The following is a 25,268-nucleotide window of genomic DNA, read 5'->3' on the forward strand; positions in this document are numbered from 1 at the left end:
ATGTTAGTCGGGTCTCTGTTGCCGTGTGGTTTTGTCCAGAACATCTGTATTCTCCCCCAAGCCACCAATCCCACCGCATTACCATCACCACGTCAGTTACTCCAACTTTCTGAGAAACTTTGTTCGGGGTAGAGAATGAATCAACAGTCCTTTTTCTGTTCATCTTCCATTCCTCAACTCGACCTCAACTCCTTGTCTGCACGTCGCTGTGAAATATGCTTCCTTTTAACAGAACTCTGTCACAGTCTGATGAAAGGACCATCGCGTCATCAATCATGGTGACTGTTCCTCTCGCAATGGTAAACGATGTCTCGACTGTGACACAACGCCGTCAAAGTATTCACACCGCTGGACTATTTACACATTGTGTTGCGTTACAGCCTGAATGTAGAGTTTGTGTCACTGAATGTGCTTGATTTTGTGTCACCACACACAATACCCGATAATTTCAGTGGAATTTTTTGGACGGAGGGACAAATGAATAGAAAATGAAAAGCTGAAATGTCTTGAGTCGATAAGTATTCAACCACGCTGTTATGGCTAGCCTAAATACGTTAAGGAGTACAAATGTGCTTAACAAGTCACTTATTAAGCTGCATGGGCTCATTCTGTGTTCAATAATAGTGGTTAACATTTTTTTTGGACGACTACCCCATCTCTGTACCCCACACATTTACAGAGCTTAATGGCTGTGACAGGAGAAAACTGAGGATGGATCAACAACATTGTAGTTACTCCACAATACTAAAAGAAAGAAGCCTGTACAGAATAACAAATATTCCAAAACATGCATCCTGTTTGCAACAAGGCACTTTAGTAATACCTCAAAAAAATTGGAAAAGAAATGCATTTTCTTGTCCTGAATACAAAGCGTTAGGTTTGGGGCAACTCCAACACAACACTGAGTACCACTCTTCATATTTTCAAGCATGGTGGTGGCTACATCATGTTATGGGTATGCTTGTCAACGGCAAGGGAGTTTTGTTGGATAAAAACAAATGGAATACAGCTGAGCACAGGCAAAATTCTATAGGAAAACCTGTTTCAGTCTGCTTTCCAACAGACATTGGGAGACTAATTGATCTTTCAGCAGTACAAGAACCTAAATCACAAGGCCAGATCTACACTGGAGTTGCTTACCAAGAAGACAGTGAATGTTCCTGAATGGAAGTTCAGACTTAAATCTGCTTGATAATCTATGGCAAGACTTGAAAATTGCTGTCTAGCAATGATCAACAAACTTGACAGAGCTTGAAGAATTAAAAAAATAAATGTACAATCCAGCTGTTAGGGACTTACCCAGAAAGACTCACAGTTGCCTCATTAACCCAACGAGAGTTGCCGATGTCGGCCATTAGCCAGTGGTGTAAAGTACTCAAGTAAAAATATTTGAAAGTACTACTAAAGTCGTTTTTTGGGGTATCTTTACTTTACTATGTATATGTTTGACTCAGGGTGTTGAATACTTCAATCAAGACATATTACTGTTTGATTTTTCAATATTTTATCCATTTTTTTCCCCCCACTTTGACATTACAGAGTATTTTGTGTAGATCGATGACAAAAAATCATTTTGAATTCCAATTTGTAACACAACAAAATGTGGAAAAGGTCAAGGGGTGTGAACTCTTTCTGAACTGTGAGTATGTTGGAGTTTTTTTTAAAATTTTACCTTTATTTTACTAGGCAAGTCAGTTAAGAACAAATTCTTATTTTCAATGACGGCCTAGGAACAGTGGGTTAACTGCCTGTTCAGGGGCAGAACGACAGATTTTGTACCTTGTCAGCTCAGGGATTTGAACTTGCAACCTTTCGGTTACTAGTCCAATGCTCTAACCACTAGGCTACCCTGCCGCCCAATGTTAGATAGATAGTAACCAATGTTAGAAACCATCTGTGAAAATAAGCAGCTACTGCATGTAAAAATGAGTCACCTACTTCCATTCGTCAATGGATGATGAATATGCATATATACTCAACCAGCCCCATGACATCAGTTGTGCCATTATAATGACTATGGTGGGAAGCAACTATAAAGCACATTTGAACCTGCAACCATTGCATTGAATCATCTCTATCCTATCTCACTGTAAGGCTACAAAACCACCACTATTACCAGTATAAATGTACATCAGCAGCGCTGCATAGCGCAGTCTTTCTGTGTTGCCGATCAGTGTTGGACCGTGTGTTTCTGTGCATGTATGTGTGTGTGTGTTGGGTATATGCATGTGTGTGTGTGAGTGTGTCTGTCTGTGTGTGTGTAGCTCTGGCCCTCAGTCTACTGAATCAGTGTCCCAGCCAGTCAGTGGGTCCCAGGAGGCTCAGCCCCATCAGCCCCATGCTGCCTTTAACCTGACCAATGACAGCTGACTGACACACCCACCACAGTTTTATACACTCTCCCCCTCCTGCTATCTCCCCTCCCTCTCTCTCTTTCACACAGTCCTCTGCTCGCTCCACTAAGCTTCCTAACCTTTTTTATGTAAATTATCCCTGTGGAACCAGGGACTGTTTAGTGTAAAAGGGAAACTGTTTAAAACCGTGTCTCAAACATCCACATATTTTAGCCAGCATTACTGAACTGGAATGTCAGGGGGAGCCTGAACAAGTGTTTGGTTTAATGAGGGCTGCCTTCTTCAGAGAGAGGGGGGGGTGAGAGAGAGAGGAAGAGAGGGGCAGAGAGAGTGAGACAGAGAGAGAGAGTGAGTGAGGGGGGAGGAGAGAAAGAGAGCAGCGTGTCTCTGTGTTTGGGGAGAGGAGCGGGGTATCCATTGTGCCTTGTTGTTTTGCAGCATGTGATTGGAGCCTCAGTTAAACAGATGGGTAGAGTGACATGGAAACTGGTCCAGAGAGAAGACAGATGGAGGAACGGTTTCAATTGGTGTTTCTAATTCATTTGTGCCAGACGCATCTAAACAAATTAGGAGTTGTAAAATTGTAATGACTTGCACTCAGCGCACAGAGATACGTCTCCAGAGGAATAAATGTTTTGGCATACAGAGGGCTAGAGGCTTATCGATTTGCTCACAATGGCTAATGGCTCACTGCGATGCACTGAGACATGCAGTTCCAGGGGTGGGGGTGGGCACAACGTGGAGACTGGTGGAGAATTGGATCAAGAATCAGGGGGATCAGGGGGACTCAGCACAAATAGATGAACACAACCGACTGACCAGCAGCAGCTCTCCTGGGAAGTGGATTCAGAGTCCTAAACAGGCATTAACCCAGGCTCGATCCTGATCCTGACCATATGTTGCATCTGATATATTTGTACTTCCGGCACAGTAAATGTCAGTAATGTGTAAAGCAGCCATCCGCCCCGCTGTATGCAGCCCACACAAGGAGGGGTATTTTTAGCGTATCACTCTGTCTTTGAGATGGAGCGCGTAACTCCCTCTCTGCAGGCTGAGGCTGCTGGGCTCTTTTATTTTCATCCAAACTGGAAAGAGAGAGAGAGAGAGAGAGATGGAAGGAGAGAGAGAGAGAGAGAGAGAGATGGAAGGAGAGAGAGAGAGAGAGAGATGTGAAAGAGAGAGAGGGAGAGATGGAAGGAGAGAGAGAGATGTGAAAGAGAGAGAGGGAGAGATGGAAGGAGAGAGAGAGATGAGAAAGAGAGAGAGGGAGAGATGGAAGGAGAGAGAGAGATGTGAAAGAGAGAGAGGGAGAGATGTAAGGAGAGAGAGAGATGAGAAAGAGAGAGAGGGAGAGATGGAAGGAGAGAGAGAGAGAGAGAGAGAGAGAGAGATGAGAAAGAGAGAGGGGGAGATGGAAGGAGGAAGAGAGAGAGAGAGAGAGAGAGAGAGAGAGAGAGAGAGAGAGATGAGAAAGAGAGAGAGGGAGAGATGGAATGAGAGAGAGTGTGAGTCATCGAGAGCTACCTTTGTGTCACTGTCACTCTGATCCTCTTCTTCGCCATCTCTCCCTCTTCATTCCTCCCTCATCTAACCATCTCTCTTTTCTCTGCTACTCTTTCTCTATCTATCTATCTATCTATCTATCGACTGTATCTCATCATCTCTTATCTCTTGTTTTTCCACCTCAATGCCGTCACATCAAAGCCAATTTCAAAGTGAGTTGCACACTAATATGGCAATCTTAGCAATCGTTTAGTTAATGATATTTCATACCATGAAGATGGATTCTAGGGTGCTAAGCTGATATTACAGATAATGACTGATATAATGTGACATAATAAGAAGCACCCGATAAGAAGCTGTAGGAAGATGATATTAATGGTTCCGCTCTGTGTTCTTAGAGGAATACAAATTACGGAACACCTCAAATGTGTATAAACAACCCTTCCTTACGTCAAGATGTTGGTATTGCTTAACAGTACAGTAGACCTATATTCACTTACAGGTATAGCCAAACAAGATGACATTACAAATAGTCATAAGTAAACCAGTAATAGCAGAACAATAGTGGGAGCACAGTGATTATTCTTGATCGAGGTAAAATAGTCATCAGAGAAGGTAAGACTGGATAATCTGGTGGATTATTGTCTCTTTAAACTGCCTGGGAGCCACTCACACTGCCCTCTCACAGTCTGAGAGAGAGAGAGAGAGAGGGGGGGGATTGGCTGGTGTGGTAACTTGGCCGCCCCTGTCTGTCATTCTTTTAATTAGTGTGTTTTGAATCTTTTAAGTTATTTCTCCCTTTTTAGACAAAAAACAACCAATTTTAGACTTCAAATGTTTCCTAAACTGGACCAACATCAGAGCGTGTTGTTTTGAGCAGCAGGTGTCCTACTTCAACCAATAATAATGTTGTCTCTACCCCTGTCCATGGTCAGGACCAATCACTCACCTGTGTTTGACAAGGTTAAGAAGCTCTAAAAGTCTGAATTCCTCAAGTGTGAAGTTTATTGTGGCATCGTCTTCCTGTCTGAAAGAAGATGCAAATATAGTTTTTAGGGCCTGCTGTATATTTTGGCTTTGAAGAAACTGGCGGTGGTGTATATGCCGCAGGCGGTGAATCTACCATTTCATTTACCTGTGTTCTTGGTAAAACCTCTGCATCTGTGTCCACAATCTCTCTTTAACATTTGTCTCCTTCTCTACCACCATCCTGTCCCTCAAGCTCCCTCATCCTCTTCCTCCTCCATCTTGTCTGCCATACAACCACACCTCTTTCACTATCATCATACGTCCAGATTTCTCCTTGCTATGATTGATGGATGTCCTTTAAATAGAGTTCAGCTGTGCACTACATTCATGTAGGTAGACATATTTCTCGTTATCTGTAATGAGAAGGGGATGAAGGAGACAGATAGCTTGCTTGCTGGCTGGCCGTGCTTAATGCCTGGCTGGCTGGCTGACTGGCAGGCTGGCTGAGAGCAGATCAGACTGGAACCAGGGAGCAGAGAGCACTGGTAATTGATGTTAAAATGAAGGGATGATGAGAGGCGATTTGCTCATGAGACCTGAAGTATGGTCGGAGGAGGAGGAGCTCCAGTTGAACTAGGGACTCCAGAAGTGTTGTAACACTCAGGCAGGCGGGCGGGCAGGCAGGGGGGCAGTCAGGCAGGCGGGCAGGCAGGCGTAACACATGGAAGTGGGCGTGGACTGCATGGTGCTGTGAATGAGCAGTATGTCCAAAACAGACTGGATGTCTCCCACACTACATATCCCCAGACAGACTCACAATAGCATGGCTCAAAACACACAGGAACACATACGCTCAGCCAACATGGCTGTTCCATCGAGGAACTTGATGATTTAACAATAACATGGAAAATGCCTTTACACTGAGAGGTATTTGTTACCTACCTCCTACTAAAGACAGAATACAAAAAAATATAATCATTTTTCACAGAGAGAACTTGGTTGAACAAAGGCCAGTCCCATAGCGCTGAGTGAATACAACACACACTGGAGGAAATGTGAGAGCCTGTCGACAGTTTCAACTCTGAGGTTGCAAATACAACATCCCGATGGCAGAATGCTATAGTGACAAATGCTTCACCCTCATGACAAACATCTTTAGAAGATGTGCCATGCTCAGAGGGCTGCAAAATGAGGACATTACACACACACACACACACACACACACACACACACACACACACACACACACACACTTTCAAATGCATATACAGCACACACACACACGCATCAACACACTCACTGACACATAAACAGATGATCCAAACGCGAATGATCAACCCGCAATCTTCCTCCACTCATGCAACCGCAGCAGCCGACACAGTCAATATCTTGCATGCACACATTTAAAAGCAGAAAGGAAGCAGAAATAAAGCTCAACCAACACTGGAAGCTGAAGCTGGTTGAGTTTAATCTCATTACAGTTGGAGCCTTGGGCCTCTTGTCTCCTCTTCTCCACCTATTTATAGCCCCCTCACAGAGAAGAGGGTGGGCCCTGACATAAACTATGCTCCACTGGCTGGGGCTGATGTGGCCGGATTACTGACGGGCAACACAACCAATCACGGCTGGCTTGAGGTTCGGGTTCCTCTAATTTGAAGTGACAAAACGTGAGAGAGCCCCGAAATCATTCATGACAGCTGGACCACGGTCTCCAGCCACAATCTCCTCCTCTCACCCTCTGTTTTCATCTACTCTCTAGTCTGCCTACACCCCTCTCCCTGGAGTGTCCTGTCCTCATCCCACCTGCCCTCCACAAAAGGCTGTTCTCCAGTGTCACCCTGGATGACAGCGAACAGGGTCTAAACACACAATGACATGTCCCTTCATCTGTCACTGGGAATAAAACTCTCAGGAGCAGAACCAGAGGAAGAAGGTGTGTGTGTGTGTGTGTGTGTGTGTGTGTGTGTGTGTGTGTGTGTGTGTGTGTGTGTGTGTGTGTGTGTGTGTGTGTGTGTGTGTGTGTGTGTGTGTGTGTGTGAGAGAGAGAGAGAGAGAGAGAGAGAGAGAGAGAGAGAGTGCGCATAGCGTTAAAGTCACCCTCAAAGACACCTCATTAGGCTGTTACTGTAGGTTATGTCTCTCAGCATGGCCAGAATTATACTGGAATATACTGTAGACTCCCCACCCTGACAGTTTTCACAGTAAGGGTATGTGCATAAACTACATAAATCTCCAGCGTATTTGCATATGTGTGAGTCTGTGTATGAGAGATGGGGGCAAGAGATATTTATGTAGTAGGATGGAGCTGAGAATGGACTGATAAGGGTCAAGTGACAGAAAGAGAGAGAGAGTAAAGGCCAGGACGGCTCATCACTGTTGTTAATTCATTTGCCAGTGTTCGAGTAAAACCCAGCCTCCGGCCTCCCTCCTCCATTCGCTCTTCACGTGCTGCTGCTTGCATATGGCCACGGCCCAAGAAACGGTCATGGTATTTTAAAGAGGATCCTGCGCTCAGACTGACAAGTCCAGTATCCACCGGGAATACCAGGTCCAGTCCGTAGGGACCTTTTGACCAGCTAATAGCCTGGATGGTGGTGAGCAGGATTTTGTTTTTAAATATTTGAGTCATTTAGCATACGCTCTTATCCAGTGTGAATTACAGTAGTGAGGGCATACATTTTCATACTTTTTTCTGGGTAAGTCTCTAAAAGCTTGACACATCTGGATTGTGCAACATTTGCCCATTATTCTTTCAAAATTGTTCAAGCTCTGTCAAATTGGTTGTTGATCATTGCTAGACCACCATTTTCAGGTCTTGCCATAGATTTTCTAAGCAGATTTAAGTGAAAACTGTAACTCGGCCACTCAGGAACATTCAGTATCTTCTTGATACTTGTGGATTTGGCCTTGTGTTTTAGCTTATTGTCCTAAATTTTAATCTAGGATTTTCCCTGTGCTTAGCTCCATTCCATTTCTTATTTTATCCTGAAAAACTCCCCAGTCCTTAACGATTACAAGCATAACATGATGCAGCCACCGCTATGCTTAAAAATATGGTGATTGGTACTCAGTAATGTGTTGTATGGGATTAGTCCCAAACATAACACTTTGTATTCAAGACAAAAACGTAATTGCTTTGCCACATTTTTTTGCAGTACTACTTTAGTGCCTTGTTGTAAAGAGGAAGGATGTTTTGGAATATTTTTTATTCTGCTTCCTTCTTTCAATTAGGTTGGTATTGTGTAAATACACCGTTGTTGATCCATCCTCAGTTCTCTCATATCACAGCCATTAAAGTCTGTTTTAAAGTCACCATTGGCCTCATGGTGAAATCACTGAGTTAGGAAGGAAACCTGTATCTTTGTAGTGACTTGGTGTATTGATACACCATCCAAAGTGTAATTAATGCTCAAAAGGATATTCAATGTCAACTTTTTATTTATTTTTACCCATCTACCAATAGGTGCCCTACTTTGTGAGGCATCGGAAAAGCTCCCTGGTCTTTGTGGTTGAATCTGTGTTTGAAATTCACTGAGAGACCTTACAGATGTGTTGGGTACAGAAATGAGGTAGTTATTTTTAAAAATCACGTGAGTGCATGAAACGTAATGTGACCTGTTAAGCACATTTTTACTCCTGAACTTATTTAAGCTTGCCATAACAAAGGGGTTGAATACTTATTGACATTTCAACTTTATATATTCATATATATATATATTTTTTTTTTTAAAAGAAGAAAAACATAATTCCACTTTGACATTATCGGTTATTGTATGTTGGCCAGCGACAAAAAAAAATCTCAATTGAATCCATTTTTAATTCAGGCTATTAACACAACTAAATGTTGAAGAAAAAACATCAAGCAAGGGGTGTGAATACTTCCCGAAGGCACAGTACACAGAACAGATGGACAGGACAAGACAAGCTGGGTTTACACTTTGATCTAACAGAGGTCAGGAACTGTAGAAGTGAATCTTCTCTCCTGAGGCGGAGGGAGAGACCAAGCGGAATAGCGGTGTGCATTGCCAGGTCCCACTGTATATGGCTATACATCAAGGCTTCTCATACATTATGTAGAAACGCTGTTTTCAATAACCTTGTCAAGACGCTACCTTGGAAAGTGCTGCTCTATATTCCAAAGCCATATATTGCTGTTTGTGCTTGGATGCCTTTTGTGGCAGGATTTCTCAGAATCATGCCTATGCTTTAGCAACAGCAATGATTTGTTTTGCTTGCTACAGAGAATGAGTAAGGTGCTACGGATGTAGGATCTTCATTTGATCAGAGAAGCAAACGTTAACTTGTAGTGCATCCAAGGTGTAAAAAGGCTTCTAAAGTTTGTAATTTACACATTAAAATGTCAGACTTGATTTGCCCTGATGAAAAATGTATCAACCCCTACAAAAAATGTCTATTAATGATATAATCCACATAATAATTCACATTTCCTGTTGGTGCAGGATTATTTTCAAATTAAGACCCTACATCTGTAGATGCTGCACTCATATGGGTGTGCACATCCACCCACACAAACACTTACACACACACCAAACCCACAGACAGCCATCGATACTCAAAAGTTGAAATATGAAGAAAAAAAGTATAATCAAATTCATGAAGCATTTCAATCCAGTCAGTGTGTTTCTACGTCAAACATGATTAACGTAAAAATATGAATATCTGCAAACATCTCAAGTTTTGTCACACCTATCTATAAATACCATAGCAAGTAGCACACTTTAACATTTCCTGGTGCCATCAACGAAATATATATTTGTGAACAAAAAATGTATTTGTCTGGCGGTTATGTAAAGATGGTGAGTCAGAAACAGTTGCTTCCAGTTCAATTCCCATACAACCATAGCAGAGCAGAGCCAAGCAAGACCAAGACAGGCCAACGGAGGCCAATTTCTCCTCCATCTCTACACACACTCACCAGCTCTCTCTCTCTCTCTCTCCCTAGAGAACACAACCTCTCCGGCATTTCAAAATCAACACACTAATCATGTCATAAGTCAGACGTGTTCTATTTTCTCAATCAGAATGTATTGCTAAATACTGTACATGGTGATATTATGGCAAAATGATCCACGTGTATTATTTCCAATCCAATAGGGAAAAGAGGACATATAGACAAGGCACGGCCATGTATTGGCTCTGCTGAAGCCAGAGAGTACACTATAGTTTGATAGTCAGCCAGTGATATATTCTGCAGCCTGCGATGGCTGCCATCTGTCCTTCCTCTGTAAGCGGGACCCGGGATTGCCACCTTCTTCTAATTATCCACTGACTTGGGAGATTGAGATCCTGCCAGTAATTCTGGGAAAGATGTATCCCATGGGGCCTGGTGTATTAGGCAGCAGAACGACAGGAAGTAAAACTGCCGTTGCCTCAGCCTGCATACTCTATACAGATACACACAGGACTGACTCTCTCATGTCTGGCTGCATTCGCTGTGCTGTGGCTAGCCACATTCCATTCCCAGGTGATGTCATTCACTCAGTTCCGCCCTGATTCGCTGTGAGTTGCTGACCTAAACGAGGTACTTTCTCCGCCTTTGTGTGTCTGTGTGTGTCTGGGTGTGTCTGTATGTGTCTGGGTGTGTCTGTGTGTGTCTGGGTGTGTATGTGTGTGTCTGTGTGTGTCTGGGTGTGTCTGTATGTGTCTGTGTGTGTCTGTGTGTGTCTGGGTGTGTCTGTATGTGTCTGTGTGTGTCTGGGTGTGTCTGGGTGTGTATGTGTGATCCCTTTTGTACCTTGCATTAGTTTTCCATTCTGCTCTGCTTCTTTCCCGTCTCCAGTATGACTACTAGGTTATTGATGGATGGGAGATGTGCTGTGACATCCAGTCTCTCCTCTTCAGTCAGGCAGCCTCTCCTCTGAGAGAGAGCAGCAGACTCCTAAAGCACCCTCCAGGGGGTTGTCCTCTCGCCAAGCTGCTGTTGCATCTCTGCCTGCGCCCCCGCCCACCCACCCACGGCACCAGCATTACAATTTCACAATGGGATTGTGGGCCCCTACGCTTCTGCTGGGATTAGAGTGGTCTCTCTAGAGTGTAGAGTCTAGTAGAGTCTAGTAGTTCACTGGGTAACATAGGGGAGAACGAACTCTCTACACCTCTAAATTGCTGTGGAGTTTCTAAGATTGGGTGTTTGGCAGTGTCACACAAGGGAATTGAAATTATGAAATAACACTACAGGTCTCTCTCAGGAATATGACTTGGTCTCAGTAATAATACTACAGGTCTCTCTCAGGAATATGACTTGGTCTCAGTAATAATACTGCAGGTCTCTCAGGAATATGACTTGGTCTCAGTAATAATACTACAGGTCTCTCTCAGGAATATGACTTGGTCTCAGTAATAATACTACAGGTCTCTCAGGAATATGACTTGGTCTCGGTAATAATACTGCAGGTCTCTCAGGAATATGACTTGGTCTCAGTAATAATACTACAGGTCTCTCAGGAATATGACTTGGTCTCAGTAATAATACTACAGGTCTCTCTCAGGAATATGACTTGGTCTCAGTAATAATACTACAGGTCTCTCAGGAATATGACTTGGTCTCAGTAATAATACTGGCAAAAAGCTTCACGGTTTGGTTTTTGTTCATCGTTTTTTCGGCGTCATTTTTGAATAAAGAGAAAATGTACGCTTACCATGCTGCACTTTGGTCCAGTCCTTCAGCTAGCTGTGACAAAATGGTACTGTCAAAGCATCATATTTCTGTGTCATATAAAACCTTGTGGGTGACATCAGGTTGTTATATTACTATTATAGTGACACATGGTCACACATGGGTTATCCAGCTATGTCACTGTGTTAACTCATTTAGCAGACTACCAATCTGTATCTAAACAAACTAATCCACTTCCATTCCTCTCTCTAGGTATCCATAATAACAAGGCTATTCAGTTGAGTCATTACGGCAGATTGCAGCACTATGGATTCTTGGAAGGGTGATGATGTAAATGGTAGCGCTGCATGAACAGATTTGAAGTATTATTAACAGGGGTGTGACTTTAGGGGAAGCAGGAGATGAGATAATGCAGAGCACAATGGTAGTGGCGGGCAGCTCATCTCACCTGGGGAGATGGAGCGATGGAGAGGAGAGCGAGAGACATTGAGATTCAGAAAATGCACGGTGAACAGAAGAGATCGTCTGCTATCTCGATCACGGTGAACTCGGTGGACGAGAGGAGAGGGGTAGTGGGAAGAAGAAGAAATGAGAGAGTTAAGATAAAGGGGAGGGAACAGCAGTGTGATTGACACAGCAGTTGGCAAGAGAGAGAACCTGAGAGGCATCAGGGATCTTATGAAGAGGACAGAAGCGCAGAATTGGGAGAGAAAGAGAGGAGAGAAAAGCCAATATTTCTACCATTTAATAGAGCTGATGGGAGAGTAGACCAGCGCTGGGAGACGTGCGGTGATCGAAGTTAGTCATTACAGTGGACAATAAGTCCTATTAACAATATTGTTATATAAGGAGAAATAGAAGAGTCAACAGGGCTTATCAAGAATAACAAGACAGCTGAGAGGATGACGGGGTGTGGAACACCTGATATTCTGGAGAGAGAGAGAAGGGGGAGAGAGAATGAGAGAAAAGGACAATGAGAGAGAAATCACTGGAGACAGGTAAGTGGATTCAAGGCGTTTGAAGAGAAAAGACGACGACTAGCCGGAGGTCACGTATAAAACGCTGAATATCATAAACGAGGAAATGTGTTGAGAGTCATGCAGACTAAAGAAGACAGCAAGGTTATAAATAGCCGATATGCAGCAGAACGTCCAATAGACAGACAGCAGGAGAGATGGAGGCTCTGGTTAGCAGAAATGATGGATCTAGACTAGAGAGAGAGGGGGAACATGGAGGAAGCCAAAACAGAGCCTGCAGGTACTTGAGCAGAGGACATAGTAATGAGAAGGAGAAGCTACATCTGGAGAGGCCCTGAAGGACCCCCGTTTTACTCACTGGCCTGAGCTAGTGTGTAAAACAACCTGTTAGGTGTCAGTGGAGAACGGCTGAACGTCTGGCTTTTCTGGATCAGCCTGAGTGAACACTGAACAGATAGAGAACTCCGGCTGTATGAGCAGCCATCAGACACTAATTAGGACCAAATGTTAACACGGAAACACACTGTATGTGCAGAGAAAAGACTAACCTGCATCTGAACCAAACCGTTTACACCACATAAATGAAAAAAGACAAATTGGGGTTATCATACATTATGTATTGTTAGTATAAGTCATGCACAGTACATGCACCGTATGTGCATATGAGTATATGGTATGTGTTGTTGAGTCTGTATATCGACAGTATAGGAACCTCACAATGCAGCTGGATGTGATCAACTGCAGGTCCTTCTAATTAGGTGCTAAATGATTATGGCAGCGAGCCAATCAGCAGTTACAAGAGCAACCACAGAGTTTAGCACTCACTCCGGGATGGTGGCGACATGGGAGGCGGAGGGGATGCCTCAAGCCGTAGGGGAGGGAGGGAGGGGTGGAAATGGTTGGAGATTCAGGCGAGTGAATGAGATACTTTCAGAGCACTGTGACTTCTCCGCGGGGGGGTTCAGAGGGCAAGGCTGCAGAAACATCCCAACAGCTCTCATAATGTATGTGTGGAGGTCATGTGCCGAAACATCAAGCAGTAATACCCATCAGAGGCAGAGGCTTTTTACGTAAATGTAGCTATTATACACATCCATAAAACAAGTAACCATAGCAACAGGTTCCTCTTTCAGCATCTGTCATTCTTCTGATAACTAACTTTCCAGAGTGTATTGGGCTTGAGGGGGAGAGAGAGAGAGAGAGAGAGAGAGAGAGAGAGAGAGAGAGAGAGAGAGAGGATGAACAGTCTGATACACATGGGGAGACACAGTCAGCCACTCAGACTCTGAAACAGGTTACATTATACAGTCTCTACTCAGGTTGACTGGATGTTATAAAAATCCAACTTCCACACACACGGTTGGTTTCCTCCACAGGAGGCTGGGGCCCACAGAGGACCATGATGATCGACTGATGTGGTTTCTGAGAGATTGAAAAACAGCTTCTATCTCAAGGCCATCAGACTGTTAAATAGCCATAACTAGCCGGCTTCCACCCGGTTACTCAACCCTGCACCTTAGAGGCTGCTGCCCTATATACATAAGACGTGGAATCACTGGTCACCTACATAATGGAAAACGAGTCACTTTAATAATGTTTACTTACTGCTTTACTCATCTCATATGTATATACTGTATTCTATTCTACTGTATTTTACTCAATGCCACTCCAACATTGCTCGTCCTAATATTTATACATTTCTTAACTCCATTCTTTTACTTTAGATTTCACAATATCATCTGCTAAATATGTGTAGGTGACCAATAGAACTTGATTAGATTTGATACATGGCAAAGCAGACAGTCCAAAAATACATTGAAAGGAGGATTGTTTTAAAGTTTGTATCTTAGAGCATTAAGAAAGATCAGGATGTGTATATTTTTTTACGCATAATTAACCCTTTTCTTTGACACGGAACTACTTCCGTGTACTATACTTCCATCCAGTTGTTCAACTGGTACCGGGCTACATTCAGACGAGTCTTGTGTGCATCCTAGAGCTAAACAACCAACACGTATGTGTTTGTGAGAGTCTCACCTTTCGACAGTAGGGGTGCGCGGATAAAATCACTGGGGAAGCCAAGCCAGGGGGGAAAAGCCATATTACCACTTATGTGTTGTGATAATTAACCTGTTAGTTCATGTGATATGTAGGCCTAAAGGCCGAGACAATAAGAAGACACAGTGGCAGAAGAAATTCAACCACACCTTTGTTTCATCACAAAACCGGAGAGCAACATCTGTCCGATAAAGTCCATAAAGCATATTGCATGAAACAAACAGTTACATGACCTACAGCATGGTCAAGCAAGTTAATGTTTCTGAAATATTCGGACCACTAAACAACTACTGATTTAGAACCATGGAGAGTTCCCGCAAGCAGTGGCGGTTCTGGGGGGGGGGGTAGTGCCCCTGTCACAACAATTTTGGACCCCCTTGTGGCCCCCCTAAATGTGGAGTATGAAATCATTTTTACAAAACACATTTTTGCTATCGTTCTTTTTTTACATCCGTTATTAGACAGTGGCAACGATGACGATTATATGAACATGGTCTTTTGCCTGCTAATGCCTGCAATGCAGTGAAGAAAACCATATGACAACAATAACATCTAATGTAACTGGCCCCTCTAACAGAACAACTGGCCCCAGCTTGGCCCCCCCCAGTTGAAATGGCCTAGGACCGCCACTGCCCGCAAGTCACAAAGAAAACAGGAGCTGCCTCCACTAATTCCAGCACCATTTCAACTTCAACATTTCAACATCATTAAATCAACTATGATTAGTCTAAAACAGTGGCAATTAAAAGATACCCAAAACTATTTAGTCCAATCAAAGTAAGCTAAATATCACGTGGCTGTCCATGGTACTGATTTCTGTGTATGTGCGTGCATATGTCGAAAAAACATGTTAACACACCCTACTTGTACAGAAACACCCATGACATTCTCCTCTCTTTCATGTTGCTGACACAGTCTATGACGCTGTCATACAGTACACACTTTTAGTTTTTGTTGTCCTAGGCGACTTGGCTAAATTGCTTGCTCGCTAGACTATCTTCCTTTCATGGGCAACAATTAGTCAGCCAGTTAACATTAGCCTACTACATCTAGCTACATGTTGAACTTCCATCCTCTCAGGCCAGAGGCACAATGTGTGAATCTATTGATCAGAATCAGATCAGAATCGGCATTATAATCAATGGCCAGTTTGGAGAATTAAGTAAAATCACAAGTCAAAACCCTATCTCCGTCCATGGCTAATTTAGGAAAGGGACAATTTTAGCTAGCTAGCTAGCCACAAGAGCAAGACAACACAGCAAGATGCAACAAATAAAGTTTGTTTCTGTTAATGGCATTTGGCTTGATGTGATGTGATTGGTGTGAAGCCAAATCCAAGCTGGCTTCACCAGGACCATTCCCAGTTGAGCTCACTCAGTTATTCAAGGCCAAATGCATCCTGGCCTCCCTTGCCTTTAATGCTACAGGCGGCAACAATATCATACACTTTTTGACCAGACAGCATCAGATAGATGGGCTGCACATACAAAGACAGAGGGGCGCTGTTTTGTTCGCTCGGATGCCTTCTCTCCGGTGAGATACATTCAGCCTCTTGTGAATTGAAGGGAAATTATGAAACACAGAGAGATGAAATGTACTTTATTTTATATTTTTGGGAAGCCTGGCTTCCCTTGGCACCCATGGATACACGCCACTGCCTTTCGATGGTGTGGTCATATTAGTGTGCAGCCTAACTGTTCAGACTCTACAGACAGAAGTTGGCTCTTGTGGGGGTCAAATGGTCAAAGCGATAATTTTGCTAGGACTGTGGGAGTGGTCTGAGTGAGGGACCTAATGGGGGGGGGGGGGGGGGCTCATAGGATGGATATGTAACCTGAAAACTAGCTGTTGGTAGAGGGGTTTGGACCTCTCTTTGTGATTGGTCTATGAACTTATACCGCCTGGTGATGTTACCAGGTAAGCTAAAACTCAACCCATGTAAACCTGCTGATTAGAAGGTCCTGCATAGATTGTATTTTCAACAGAAACTATCAGGAAATAACACATTTACAGTGTTCCATTCATCAGCTGTTGTGCAATATTTGACAAAAAAATGGAAAAACTGAATTTTGACTGCACAGGGCCTTTAAAAATGCTAGCATGTGCCATCAGCAGGACATCAGTAAGGGAATGAGCAGATGTGCGTGAAGCTGTGTCCCTTAGATACCATGGGCCTGAAGGAAGCTACACTAACCCTGGGTTACAGAGAGGGAGAGCTGCCTGCTAGAGACAAACTGTTAGTAATAAAGCCCAGGCACCCAGCTCACAACTTTCATTATTATTCTGATGTCAGCGCGGGGGGGCGGGATAAAGCTCGAATAAATGAAAAGAATGAAAATGGCGTGACTCCCCCTATCCCAACCCCCCTACGATATGAATGTAGATAAAACAAGCCTTATTACCATCCAGACACAGCTAACACACCATCCTGCCACCAACACACACAGACACACACACAGACACACACACACAGACACCCACATATACACACACACACACACACATACACAGACACACACATACACACACACACACACAGACACACACACACACACACACATGTACAAACATATTTGATTAAAAACAAACCACACCCATAATATTTATTCATACAAACGTACGCATATTCATACATACGCTGTCCTAATTGCAGAAACCCACAAACAGATGCACACAATTTCACTAATGACCGAAAGTGCACACTTAGACACAGACATTATTCTGACCTCACAAACACACTGTTGTGTACACACAAAATACACACAATCACAGACACACACAGCCTCTACTGATCAGCCACCGCTCAAAAAACACCCATATGCTGTGTTTACACAGGCAGACCAATTTTGTTCCTTTTTTAACTAATTAGCATTTTTATATTTTTTATTATTATCTATTTATTTATCTATTTTTTAATTGTTTTTTTTAATTGGGAAGGTTGCAGGTATATTATCAATTTCAAATTATATGTTAATAAAACCTATACCCGTAGGCTGCAACTCAAACGAGGAAAAAAAAGTATGAAATACATACAGAGTTTAAGCTATAATAAAACAGGGAGACAAAACAAAACATTTGTGGACCTTCACACTCAACCTCCCACCCCATTCCCCCAAACCCACTCAGCCAACACCCAACACAACCCCACCCAGCCAACACCCAACCCAAACACACTCAGCCAACACCCAACCCAACCCCACTCAGCCAACACCCCAACAATCCCACCCAGCGAACACCCCAACCCAGCCCCACCCAGCAAACACCCCAACCACACTCAGCCAACACCCCAACCCAACCCCACCCAGTCCATCCAACACACTGACCCAACCCCACTCAGCCAACACACCTAACCAACCCCACCCAGCCAACACCCCTAACCAACCCCACCCAGCCAACACCCGACTCAACCGCACTAAGCCAACACCCCAGCCCAACCCCACCCAGCCATCACCCCAACCCCACTCAGCCAACACCCCAACCCAACCCCACCCAGTCCATCCAACACACTGACCCAACCCCACTCAGCCAACACCCCTAACCAACCCCACCCAGCCAACACCCGACTCAACCGCACTAAGCCAACACCCCAACCCAACCCTAACCAGACCAGACCAGCCAACACCCCAACCCCACTCAGCCAACACCCCAACCCCACTCAGCCAACACCCCAACCCAACCACACCCAGCCCATCCAACACCCCAACCCCACTCAAACAACAACCCAACTCAACCCCATCCAGGGAACACCCCAACCCAGCCCCACCCAGCCAACACCCCAACCCCACATCCAACACCCCAACCCCACCCAGCCCCACTCAGCCAACACCCCAACCCAACCCCACCCAGCCCATCCAACACTACATCCCAGCCCCACTTAGCAAACACCCCAACCCAACCCCACCCATCCAACACCCCAACCCAACCCCACCCAGCCAACACCCCAACCCAGCCACACTCATCCAACACCCAAACACAGCCCCACTCAGCCAACACCCCAACCCAACCACACCCAGCCCATCCAACACCCCAACCCCACTCAAACAACACCCCAACCCAACCCCATCCAGCGAACACCCCAACCCAGCCCCACCCAGCCAACACCCCAACTCCACCCACCCATCCAACACCCCAACCCAACCCAACCCCACCCATCCAACACCCCAACCCAACCCCACCCCACTCAGCCAACACCGCAACCCAACCCCACCCAGCTAACACCCCAACCCAGCCAACACCCCAACCCCACCGATCCAACACCCCAACCCAGCCCCTCCCATCCAACACCCCAACCCAATCCCACCCAGCCCAGCCAACACCTCAACCCAGCCCCACCCATCCAACACCCCAACCCAACCCCACCCAGCCCATCCAATACTACAACCCAGCCCCACTTAGCCAACACCCCAACCCAACCCCACTCAGCCAACACCCCAACCCAACCCCACTCAGCACAGCCAACACCCCAACCCCACCCAGCCAACAAGTCTCCACACAACCACCCCAACCTCACCCAGCCAACATGTCTCCACACAACCACCCCAACCACACCCAGCCAACATGTCTCCATACAACCACCCCAACCCCACCCAGCCAACATGTCTCCACATAACCACCCCAACCCCACCCAGCCAACATGTCTCCTTACAACCACCTCAACCCCACCCAGCCAACATGCCTCCATACAAACACCCCAACCCCTCCCAGCCAACATGTCTCCACACAACCACCCCAACCCCTCCCAGCCACCCCAACCCCACCCAGCCAACATGTCTCCACACAACCACCTCAACCCCACCCAGCCAACATAACTCCATACAAACACCCCAACCCCTCCCAGCCAACATGTCTCCACACAACCACCCCAACCCATCCCAGCCAACACCCAAACCCAGCCCCACTCAGCCAACACCCCAATCCCACCCAGCCCAGCCAACACCTCAACCCAGCCCCACCCATCCAACACCCCAACCCAACCCCACCCCACCCAGCCCATCCAACACTACAACCCAGCCCCACTTAGCCAACACCCCAACCCAACCCCACCCAGCCCAGCCCAGCCAACACCCCAACCCAGCCCCACTCAGCCAACACCCAAACCCAGCCCCACTCAGCCAACACCCCAACCCAACCCCACTCAGCCAACACCTCAACCCCACCCAGCCAACAAGTCTCCACACAACCACCCCAACCTCACCCAGCCAACATGTCTCCACACAACCACCCCAACCCCACCCAGCCAACATGTCTCCACACAACCACCCCAACCCCACCCAGCCAACATGTCTCCACACAACCACCCCAACTCCACCCAGCCAACATGTCTCCACACAACCACATCAACCCCACCCAGCCAACACCCCAACCCCACCCAGCCAACATGTCTCCATACAACCATCCCAACCTCACCCAGCCAACATGTCTCCATACAACCACCCCAACCCCACCCAGCCAACATGTCTCCACATAACCACCCCAACCCCACCCAGCCAACACCCCAACCCCACCCAGCCAACACCCCAACCCCACCCAGCCAACATGTCTCCACACAACCACCCCAACCCCTCCCAGCCAACATGTCTCCATACAACCACCCCAACCCCACCCAGCCAACATGTCTCCACACAACCACCCCAACCCCACCCAGCCAACATGTCTCCATACAACCACCCCAACCTCACCCAGCCAACATGTCTCCACACAACCACCCCAACCCCACCCAGCCAACACCCCAACCCCACCCAGCCAACATGTCTCCACACAACCACCCCAACCCCACCCACCCAGCCAACACCCCAACCCCACCCAGCCAACATGTCTCCACACAACCACCCCAACCCCACCCAGCCAACATCTCTCCACACAACCACCCCAACCCCACCCAGCCAACATGTCTCCATACAACCACCCCAACCCCACCCACCCAGCCAACACCCCAACCCCACCCAGCCAACATGTCTCCATACAACCACCCCAACCCCACTCTCTGAAACCATGTTTCACACCCTTTGCAACTAAGGTTGCTTGTCAGTCACCCAGAAGTAATCGTCTATGATTGATTGAGAGATTCAAAGAGCTATCATTGTTCAGTAACATAATAGATGCAAAGCATTGAATATTTACATTCATGCACTTCAAAATTAATGTTGTAACTTTGCCCCGAGTAAATTAACTGCAGGGCAGTTTAAACCAAAAACATCTGATCTTTTCACATCTGATCCTTTTTCAGAGCTGATCTGATTGGTCAAAAGACCAATTTTATGAATAAAAATATCTGAATTGGGCTGCCTGTCTAAACGCAGCCTTACACTCACTCCACCTAGTTGCACTAATGATTGGTCTGGCTGTGCGCTTGTCCTGGAGACTCAAATATAAATCAGGCTTTTCCACTCCAGTCAGTGTTGAGCTGGCCCTATTCCCAGGAGCCTGCCGTGCCGGCAGTCTGTGGCCCAGAAGAAACCTGACAGGAAGGAAGCTAGGACTGGGCACCCGGCTCCCCGCAGCCCGCAGGGGCCCACGAGACCCACAGGACTATGTTATTATTACTGTAATAATCACTGTCTTTTCTGGACTACTGCTCTGGAAACCACCGATTTGGAGAGAGAGAGAAACAGAGAGAGAGAGGGAGTAACAGAGAGAGAGAGGGAGAGAGAAACAGAGAGAGAGATAGAGAGAGAGAGGGAGAAACACAGAGAGAGAAACAGAGAGAGAGAGATAGAGAGAGAGAACCAGAGATAGGGAGAAACAGCGAGAGAGAGAGAGAGAGAGAGAAACAGAGAGAGAGAGAGAGAGAGAGAGGGGGAGAAACAGAGAGAGAGAGAGAGAAACAGAGAGAGGGAGAAACAGCGAGAGAGAGAGAGAGAAACAGAGAGAGGGAGAGAAGGAGAAACAGAGAGAGAGAGAGAGGGAGAAACAGAGAGAGAGAAACAGAGAGAGAGGGAGAAACAGAGAGAGAGAGAGAATATGTGTATGTATGCATGTGTGTGTATATATATATATATATATAGTTTTTTTTTTTCTTGTTTTTTTTCTTCAATGTACTTTACTCAAACCAGTGAATATCACTTATTATAAATGAGATCATTAACTATCAGCTCTTGGAATATCCAGGGCCTATACTCTTCACATTTTGGTTATAAAACAACAAATCCAGAATTGATTAAAAACATCAAGGGACAGGACATCATAATCCTACTGGAAACATGGTGTCGTGGAGACATAGATACTCAGTGTCCCTCAGGCTATAGAGAAAGTTTACTACCATCAATCAAACATAAACATGTTAAACGGGGCCGAGACTCAGGTGGAATCATCATTTGGCATAAGCAGGACTTAGCACTGAATGAAATGAAAAAAGGTACCACTCACATTTGGCTAAAACTTAACAAAGGTACAATCTATTGTGACAATGATGTATACATATGTGCAGCTTATGCTCCTCCTTCAGATTCATCATATTATGATGATCAGTTTTTTGACAATCTCCAGACAGAAATCATTACATTTCAGGCGCAAGGTAAAGTGCTTCTTTGTGGAGATTTCAATGCAAGAACAGGTTCTGAGCCTGACTACACTGATACGGGAGGTAACCACCACCTATTTGGACACCCCTCCTTGTACAGTAGCCCTATTATAAATAATAGAAACAGTCCTGACCAAATACTGAACAAAAATGGAAAAGAGTTAGTACATCTCAGTCGAGCCTTAGGCCTGTATGTGCTTAATGGTAGAATCAGAGGGGACTCTTTAGGTCAGTTTACTTACTGCTCAGCTCTTGGGACAAGTGTAGTCGATTATGCCATCACTGACATTGACCCCTCCTCCATTAGTGCATTCACTGTCAGACCACAGACACCATTGTCAGATCACAGTCAGATCAACGTGTTTCTGAAGAAATTAACCGGCAATATTAATTTTAAAAAACAACCCAATAAACTTTACAACATAAACCAATCATACAGATGGGCTCCAAACTGTGCAGAGAGATTCATTGAAACATTGAACTCAAATGAAATGATGAACTCTATACAGTTTTTCAATAACTCACAGTACCAAAACAATAAAGATGGTGTCAATTCAGCTACCCAAAACATCAACTACATATTCCAAAAAGCAGCATCGAAAGCAAATTTGAGAAAACCAAAGCAATGCAACATCAGAAGCAAATATCAAAATGTTTCTGACAAATGGTTTGATAATGAATGTAAAACAATTAGAAAACTCCTAAGACAAATGTCAAACAAAAAACATAAGCAGCAAAACAACCCAGAGCTACGATATGAATACTTTGACACTCTGAAACAGTATAAACAAACACTGAAATGCAAGAAATTGAATTATACCAACAAGACACTTGATGAAATTGAAAACGCAATTGACCAAAATCAGTTCTGGGACATGTGGAACAATTTAAGCACAACAAAGCCACAAGAATTAGCCATACAAGATGTAGGAATTTGGAAAACTTATTTTGATAATCTATACAAAAACATCCCACAAAAAGACTTACAACAGAACCAATTAGAAATTAAAGAAAAATTGAACATCCTTGAATCAGTCATTAAAAACAATCAAAATCCATTAGATTACCCAATAACCCAACAAGAACTAAATGAAAAGCTCAAATCTATTAAATCAAAAAAGGCTTGTGGTGTAGACAACATCAGAAATGAAATGCTGAAAAACAGCACACCTGAGTTGCAAAATGCTGTGCTTAAATTGTTCAACATGGTTTTAACTTCTGGCTGCTTCCCTGATGTCTGGAACCAGGGGCTCATCTCCCTATCCACAAAAAGTGGAGACAAATCAGACCCCAATAATTACAGGGGAATTTGCGTCAACAGTAACTTGGGAAAGATTTTCTGTAGCATTTTGAATTCAAGAATTCAAACCTTTCTTCAAGAAAAAAATGTAATAAGTAAATGTCAAATTGGCTTTCTTCCTAACCATCGCACTACTGACCATATATACACCTTACACACGCTAATTAATAAACACGTCCACCAAAAAAAAGAGGGCAAAATCTTTGCTTGCTTTATTGACTTTATTGAAGCATTTGATTCGATTTGGCACGAAGGGCTATTCTACAAAATTCTACAAAGTGGGCTTGGTGGTAAGGTGTATGACTTAATAAAATGTATGTACACAGAAAACAAGTGTGCAATAAAAATCAAAAACCAAAGAACAGAATTTTTTTCACAATGTCGAGGTGTGAGACAAGGCTACAATTTGAGTCCAAATCTTTTCAACATTTATATCAATGAATTAGCAGACATGTTGGACCAATCTCCAGCCCCAGGACTCACACTATTTGACACAGAGGTGAAATACCTGCTATATGCTGATGACTTGGTACTTCTTTCACCAACCAAAGAAGGTCTTCAACAAAACATTAATATTCTGGAGCAATATTGCCATAATTGGGCCCTGGCAGTAAATTTCCAAAAAACTATAATCATGATTTTCCCCCCAAAAAACAGATGTCAGAAACACAAATGTAAATTCACCCTAAACAACACCTTAATTGAACACACACAAAATTACACCTACCTTGGTCTGACCATATCTGCATCGGGAAACTTTAATATGGCAGTGAATGCACTCAAAAAAAAAGCCCGCAGAGCAATGTATGCAATAAAAATGAAATTGTTCAAAATCAACATCCCAATTAAAATTTGGACTAAAATATTTGACAGTGTAATCCTACCAATAGCACTTTATGGAAGTGAGGTTTGGGGGCCACTCAAACTGGATTTTAAAATGTGGGACAAACATCCAATTGAAGCCCTACATGCAGAATTCTGTCGGAAAATCCTACAAGTCCAGAGAAATACACCAACTAATGCATGTAGGGCAGAATTGGGCCGTTTTCCAGTAGTAATGAAAATACAGAAAAGATCATTAAAATTTTGGCTACATCTAAATTCAAGTCCAAATTCGAGTCTGCAATTTAAAGCACTTCAAACCCAAGAGCTGAGCCCAGAAACGAGCCCTCTCAGTCAGCTGGTGTTGGACCTCACCAACCAAGCTGACACCAGCACTGCTTCAAAAGAAAGAATTCCAATAAGCAAAATCATGAACCAATCAAAGGAATCATATTTACAATACTGGAAAAACTAAACAAAATCCCAAAGCCGACTAAATTGCTATCTGACCCTAAACAGAGAATATGAATTGGCTGATTATCTCTACTCTGTCAGAGATACGAAGCAGAGACAGATCCTTACCAAGTACAGGCTGAGTGACCACCGATTGGCAATAGAAACCGGCAGACATAAAAAGACATGGCTACCCAAAGAGGAGTGTGTATGTGGTCAATGCATGACAGGGGAGGTAGAGACAGAGATGCACTTCATTATTCACAGAAATGACTACATGTATTCCACATTTTTACAAATTGAACCCAGAGGAAAAACTAAGAATACTCATGGGCGAAGGAGCAATGGCTCCTCTTGCAGCCAAATATGTATTTTCCTGCCATAGCCTGAGGGACACTGAATAATAACATCTGCATAGTAAACAGTAACTTACTTATTATTACTATTATTGTTATTACTTTAATTATTCATGTTTATCATTCCAAATATGGGTGGTAATGGTAGTGATAACAGTTTAGTGATGGTAGTAGTAGTCGTAGTAATGATGATTGTAGTTGTAGTACTGATATAAAGAAGAAGATGACCGTTATTTAGTTATAAGTTAGTTATAGTTTCATTTTCCATAATTTTACTATTGACTGTTACCATTTTATTGTTATTATTTTTGTATTTAATT

The 25,268-nt window shown here is 44.3% G+C and overlaps 1 protein-coding gene across 1 annotated transcript; it reads left to right on the forward strand.

The window, feature by feature from the left end:
- Positions 1-1,344: 1,344 nt before the first annotated feature.
- On the forward strand, positions 1,345-18,713 carry LOC135563650 (uncharacterized). Its single transcript, XM_065006734.1, has 2 exons — positions 1,345-1,379; positions 18,158-18,713. Exons 1-2 carry the CDS (start codon positions 1,345-1,347, stop codon positions 18,711-18,713), a joined length of 591 nt encoding a protein of 196 aa, XP_064862806.1.
- Positions 18,714-25,268: the final 6,555 nt, after the last annotated feature.

The sequence above is a fragment of the Oncorhynchus nerka genome, linkage group LG21 (genome assembly GCF_034236695.1).
Source record: "Oncorhynchus nerka isolate Pitt River linkage group LG21, Oner_Uvic_2.0, whole genome shotgun sequence".
NCBI lineage: Eukaryota > Metazoa > Chordata > Actinopteri > Salmoniformes > Salmonidae > Oncorhynchus > Oncorhynchus nerka.

What these genes read in the sequence shown, in the direction of transcription:
- LOC135563650 (XM_065006734.1), top strand. Translation starts at nt 1,345, where the DNA reads ATGTCGGCCATTAGCCAGTGGTGTAAAGTACTCAA. An exon ending in CAGTGGTGTAAAGTACTCAA is followed by an intron (nt 1,380 to 18,157) that starts GTAAAAATATTT and finishes AACCCCACTCAG; the next exon opens with CCAACACCCCAACCCAACCA.